This window comes from Haliotis rufescens, unplaced genomic scaffold, assembly GCF_023055435.1.
Source record: "Haliotis rufescens isolate VD_foot unplaced genomic scaffold, xgHalRufe1.0.p SCAF_13, whole genome shotgun sequence".
Classification (NCBI taxonomy): domain Eukaryota; kingdom Metazoa; phylum Mollusca; class Gastropoda; order Lepetellida; family Haliotidae; genus Haliotis; species Haliotis rufescens.
The window spans coordinates 35,933,128-35,940,166 of NW_025963813.1; the positions used below are offsets into that span (position 1 = coordinate 35,933,128).

Consider the following 7,039-nt stretch of genomic DNA (forward strand, 5'->3'; position numbering starts at 1 on the left):
TATGCTGAGTCACCACTGCGCCGGAGTGTGCGTTTTAATTGGACTTCTGTCACACCGGGACTACTTTCTTCATTCATAAAAAATCGCGAGACGTCATTCATTTTGAAACTACAACGCAGAACTGAAGACATTAATGAGAACGAGAGATATTTACAAACACTAACCAAACAAAATAGTTACCCGCATCAAATTCGGTTTAAGTTATGCATAGAGCTTCTACAGACATGATATAATCGAGCTGTATCCATTTACAATGTAGCCTGCAACCTCGGGGTATCGCGGTACTTGTCATGTACGCTGAACGGAACAAAATGCCCTCACCAACCTTTTTGATTATTTGTGTTCTCTGTATCATACGTCATTCATTTTATCAAACAATGCACATTTTACTGATAAAAGTTCATTATTTCCATTCGTAGCGCCGAGTAAAAGCCGGGCCTCGCGCTCGGTTTGACAAGGGAGAGAACTCCATCGTATCGTGGTAAAGGGAAAAGTTGTGTATGGAGGCCCAAATCAGACAAAAATATGACAAATTTTTACCTGCCACAAAGTATGATGATGCCAGACTTCGTGATTCATCCAGACAAATGCAAAGACAGCATAAAGGAAGAAAATGCATAAAAAGTTCAGTAGTCCCGAAATTTCTCAAAATCTAGAACAATGGAGTAAATAGGTTAACAGTTAAATAGTCACCAAGGAAACAGTTTAAACACAGTGGGGGCACTGGAATTCACCATGACGCCTTACAAATGTAAGCCCACTTGACAATCACCAGATAAGGGCACGACCTTAGTCCTGGTGGGGTGTGCTTGCCACAAACACAGCAGTTCTCTGAATCATCATCAGACACATCAGGAGATGAATCTTGTTCTGAGTCAGAACTGTTTACCCAAAATGAAGATAGACCTGGCTGAGGACTTGTAGGTTTGGAGTGCTTGACACAGGCAGCGCGTTTAGTCGAAGTAGTAGCAGATCTCTTCAAATGTGTACTTTTTGCTGGAATGATTGTTTGATTCTGTAGCTTTTTTGTGCTTCTTGAGGACTGCATAATTTCAACATTTTTTTGCTTCAGAAGATTTCCAGTCAGAAACGGTGGCACAAATTTTTTCTTAGGTTTACAGAAGACTTTTGTGATCCTCCTCTCTTGAAGAAACTGGCTTGTACTGGAAGCTGAAGGAACCTGAACTGGTGGTATAACATCTGAACGGCTACCTGGGGTTTCATGTGTGGATTCCAAAGGTGGAGCATCCGGAGGTGCTTCATTTTCCTGATTTCCTGTGTCTGAGTGAGGATATATAGTTGCAGGTGCTACGGACAGATCCTCAATAGTCTTGTTGGAAAAAAGATAAATCCCAGATTTCCGGAAAGCTGACGCCAAATTATCTGGAGACATTGCCCTCAAATATGGTTTGGCTGTGAGCTTGGCAACCTCGTATTTGGTGATTTTCACACCTGGATTCCGTTGAAGATACAACTGACATTCCCTGCTGTACATAGATTTAAAGGGCCCAAACACTGCAACATCCAGAGGCTGGGTGATATGACTGGTATGTGGTGGCAGGACAAACAAAATGACGTTGTGCTTCTTGGCCCATTCAACTAGAGTTAAAGACACATGTGATCTATGGCCATCAAAGAGAACTAGTGTTTTCGGTGGCATCGGATCTGTGCTTATCCCTGCATGCTTCACAAAGTGCTTTGTGAGATAATTCTGAAATATCTTTGCATTAGACCATCCACTGTCTGACATTTCTCCAGAAGATCCAGGTGGCGCTCCATCCAGGAACTGATCATTCCACCTCTTGCCAGGGAAAAAAAAGTAAGGAGGAATGTGGTTACCAATGGCATTACCACCACCGATAATGGTAACTGTGGAAGATCTTGGCGATGTTACTGCTTGTGGTTGGGAAGTGGAGTCACAGACGATCTTAGGAGGGGCATGCTCAGTACTGATCCCAGTCTCATCCATGTCGTAGATCCTTTCTGGATTCTCTCTCAGTTCATTAAATGTCAAAATAGTGGCCAGCTCCTTAAAGTAGGAACGCAGTTCTTCGCGGGAGGCATATTGTGCTCTCAGCATGGATAGCTTCTGGGGTTTGGCAAGTTTAACGTCGGGCCATCGCCTTAGAAACCCATAAAACCAGTTGTCACTAAGAGGTCTATCACTCTTCTGCCACATGTCACTGCAAAATCGGCTGCCTGGTATTGGACATTGAGCTTTGTATAGCCATATCCTATGCTGGACATGAACTTTATGTGAGTGACTAACTGTTGCTCCTCTTTGTCAGACAAAAGCGTCTCTCCACCGGTCTTAGCATGGACAGGAACATTACCCCTTGTTCTGTCTCGAAGAGTTGACTCCGGAACTGTATAGAAACGAGATGCACTATATACTGAAATTCCATCGCGAGTGGCATCAAATGCACGCTGCAAATTGGCAGCATCATACTGGCATCTAACTTTAACTGTCTTAGGCTGCTGAAAAGTTAGTTGCCTCCTTACTTTAACAGTCTTGCTATCCTGAAAAGAGAAAAGGTAAGTAGAATTTAGTCTGTGCAATAATTAATAGGTATTACATGCATTCTTACCATTTTACCAAAAAAAAGTAATAAAAAAACAACGAACAACAAATATGAGTTAAATATTGTAAGATTTTTATTAAAAAAGGATCAACATTATTCGTCCAAAAAGTTGAAAAAATGTGAAAAAAATGTTTTAAAAAGCCTATAAATATATACATAAAACGCAATACAGAAAACTATAAATACACATTTTTCGAATTTTACCACTCCTTTTATGACAACATTATGTATTCATCATATTTGGCTCCAAGTCAGGAACGTATTGGTAAATATGGCATTATGGCCCTTATTATGTACCATACATTTCTGACCACTTATCGGAAACAAATGTGTGGACTACGTCACTTCCGCTACCTTATTTGTCAACAGGAATATGCAGACGACATTGTTCAGGTCGACCGAGAAAGTTTACTTGAGAAAAAGCGCGTTATATCGAAGTCATTTGAAAGATAGGGGTAAGGCACTATTTCAAAACATGCCAGAACTAAGTATCAATCTGTCTATAAATGCTTACTTACCAGTAGACGGAACATTCTGCAGAAATTGCAATTGTTTACGAGGCGAAGACTTCCTGGTTGATGATTTGCATATGTAAACAGCCGCTAGGAGGCGTGTCCCGCGTGAACTACCGGAAATCACAAATGCCGCGATACCACGGGGTCCGAGTATACGACTACCGATTAATAGAGCGAGGGTCCCCATGAGCGTGACGCAACCGATCACTTTCGCAACTTTCAATCTGAATTAACGTAAAAGGATAAGCGTGGTGAAATGAAGTCTGTTTAAACTATCTGGACAGATATCTAGACTTACTTGGGATATGATCCGGTCGTGCCATCAGTGTCCCCTTCGAAGCGTATTTTGTTGCGCTGTTTCGGGCGGTGTTGTTCATGAACGAACGTACACGACTGCACGACCAGGGCCCGGGATCATGAAACTAACTTAAGATCATATTTTGTCTTAACTCTTAAGATTAGACTTAAGACCAAATTTGGTCTTAAATCGGGGATCACGAAGCTCAATCACTGAGAATATCTTAAGTCTAAGACAAAATTTGATCTTAAATCCTAAGACTGCCCCTGAGTAGACTTAAGACAAAATTTGTAGCAAGAAAGATGGCGGAGGTTGTTCGCCTCATGCGTTGCCTAGGGGCTAAAAAGGACAAAATAGCAAATCATCGGACATTTCGAGACCGATTCAACCCTCTTGATCTGTACAACGACGAAGAGCTCTTTGAGAGATACATGTATAGATTTCGTCGTCCTACCATTTTTTTCATCCTTGGTCTAACCGGTGATGAACTGGCATAGATTCTACCCCACTCAGCGTTCCCACAGTCTCCCACCTATTATTCAAGTTTTGATATTCCTTCAGTTTTTTGCTATTTGGGCTTTTCACCTTCAGTTGCTCAGTCGCTTTGTGTCAGCTATATTGGATAGTGTTTACAAAATCACGTTATATGTACACCGGTAATGAGACGCAAATACCATCACGTATATTTCAAAATCAGCTGTGATACCTACATCCTTGAATTCCTCATACATTTTAGAATCAAATGCCAAATGGTCTTTGTCACCAATACAAATTGTCTAGATGTAATGAAGCAAAATAAATGAGTCGTGAAAACGAACGCTGAAAAAAGTGCACTTGTTGGAAATGTAAACAAAGCCATTCGTCTATTCGTTGAGTACATTGGCTCAGCATTTACAGAATAAACACGGGAAGAGAATCGTAGGGAGCTAGAGAATTAGGGAATATATACATTGCAATGCTTTGATATTTTCAACAGAACTTGTCCAGTGTGACGCCATGACTGACGCAAAATTACGCACAAAGACAACGGTATTTATCAGTATTTATCGGAATTTCCGTTGGTTTCAATGAAAAATATAACAACAAAAAACAGTACACAGATTGTAATTAAGAATGGGTCTGATTACTTACGTGTCACTTTTATGTATATACGAACCCTGAATCAACGAAAGTCCCCTTGTAAAATCCCGCGTACTGTTGACAGTCAACACGCCATTTTGTAAAAGTCGGTCACCGGTAGTGATGTCATACGTCAACATATGTTGTACATATTAGGTAATTTCTTTGAGGTGAAGGTCCTTGAATGAAAGTACACACGATCATTGTGTCCTAGCAGGCTATTTACAGTTTCAATTATGATGTAGATCGTGCATGTCTTGTGTACATTTTTTCACACATTTAATTTCACTTTGGATATTAATCAATGTTCAATATGATATCATTAGTAGATATAGGCCACAACATGTATGAAGCTTTAATAATATCCTGTTTGTTTGAACAATGTTTACACATGAAATTGATAAGTTTATAGTGTCGTATACGATATTTCTTTATTTTGGACAAGTGATACTAGATGAAATGTAAATACAACTGCAACATGTATGTATTTATAGGGAGTGTAATAGTCAATATTATAAGTTCATATAAACAGTGTCCACGAATAGCTGTATAACTAAACTGAAGATATAACTTAAAGAAATCTTGATATTATTTTTCGTTAAAATATATGCACAAATTTCTAGAAGAATTGTCCTTGTCTTGGAATTTTTTTATGCCGTTTGATATACAGAACAGTGACATCCAACGATTCGCCAGGTGCGCGTTAGTCACAAACGACTTATGAATTATTTCTCTAGTTTTGCATTATATAATCAATGGGTTCATCCTTTATCAAATATTGTGACCCCAAGATATTAAACTGTTTACTATATTTCTACAAGAATTGTAAAAAGTTATAAAATATAACCCGTGCCATGTAAGGACGATTATCCTTATACGATTATCCTGTTAATTCTATACCAAGAGAGCTTTTTCGCATCTTTTATGGTATAATTTTGAGACAAGCTGATGAGAAATATAAATACATAATAATGAACAAATACATGTACAATATTGAATAATAATTTTGTTTGGTTTGAAATCATTTTTTGAGTACTTGCATGATTACGTAAAATTGATGCCAAACAGGTGCGTGTCTTGTCCAATTAAGATACACTGTACATTATCGAATTGTTTATATATTCAAGACATTATTTACATGTTAAACGCAGTCTTTTTATGTTGTGTCGAAAAAGCGTCAAATTCCGTTTTAAACACATGGACTTTTTCCATATCATGAACGAAAATTAGGGGAGATATATATCAATCAAAATACCAGTGTCGTCTTTCTCCGACGTTATCAAAGACAAACAAGCAGCCATGACGTCAAATAGAATTGTGTCATTTTCTTAGTAATTAATTACATTTGATGATACTGCTAGTGATCCATTTAGATAGGTGCAACATTAGTCAAATTACACTTGCACAATCAGGAGAATGTTGGAATCTAAGGACTAATTTATGGTTTATATAGGGCCATCCATTTCGCTATCACTCATTTTTTATGAAGTATAATTTCATAATTTCTGATGGTTTTTTTATGCCTAAACGTATACAGTTTCAATATCAATATTTGTGTTGGAATAGTTTGGTTCCTCGTGAACACAACACCACGAAAATACACTGTCCTTACCCACAGCTAATTCTCACCAAGTGACCCTAGTTACAATAAACTAAAGCTAAGCATAGCGGAGTTATGCCCCCTTTCCTTTGAACGCGTGTAACCTCTCTGTCGCCTTTTGACGTCATAGCGGTAAATCAGTTTTCGTCATTTACGGCAGGCTATTTTTTGCATTGAATTTATGTTGTTATACATACTCATATAACTCCATTTGATATATATTTATGTCGTTCAAATATTAGGCAGTATTTTGTTCGCTCACAGTTTCGGTAAAGCTGCCAAATAATTTTTTTTGTCGCACAGTACTTTTATTGGTGTACGCTAAAAAGCAGAGAAATTTCCTGTTTTTCGACGCAGAATAAATTCTCGGACAAAACTTAGCAGCGTCTTTTTTTCAAACCAGTTTAATATTTACAGTTAAATTTACACCATCAGATTGGAAATTTAATATTCTACATCACTGCGTAATTTTATAGCCAGAGGTAGATCCAGTGCCGAGTGAGCGCAATTCTCGCACAACATTCTCTTTTCCGATCTTAGGAAAATGTGCGTCAGAAAAATAACCTCGGCATCCAATGATTACAGTAGTGCGATATTACGTGCGCGTGTCCCTATGACGACGGTCTTAGACTTAGACTTAGCTAAGATTTTGCTGAGACCGTTTCAAGATCCAGTCTTAGAGCGAATCTTAGCTAAGCAAAATCTTAAAAACTTAAGACAAAATTCGTGCTTAGCAAAATTTGAGCTAAGACCACTTTCATGATCCCGGGCCCAGATCACTAAAAGTGAACAGTTCTGATACAAATCATTCGAAAACTCCGTGGAAGTGTGCCTGACTTCGGATTTTGTGGCCCCAAACATCTCAATTGTGAACAATAACATTCCCTATCTCTAGCGTAAAACGCTGTGAGTAGATCACGGTTGT

The 7,039-nt window shown here is 38.6% G+C and overlaps 1 protein-coding gene across 1 annotated transcript; it reads right to left on the reverse strand.

Moving 5' to 3' along the window:
- LOC124117724 lies at positions 1–3,288 on the reverse strand. The gene is made up of 2 exons (XM_048394489.1): positions 3,101–3,288; positions 1–2,520 (listed from the first exon to the last, which is right to left on the reverse strand). The coding sequence occupies exon 2, from the start codon at positions 2,177–2,179 to the stop codon at positions 731–733; it is 1,449 nt and encodes a 482-aa protein (XP_048250446.1). The 5' UTR covers positions 2,180–2,520; positions 3,101–3,288; the 3' UTR covers positions 1–730.
- Positions 3,289–7,039: the final 3,751 nt, after the last annotated feature.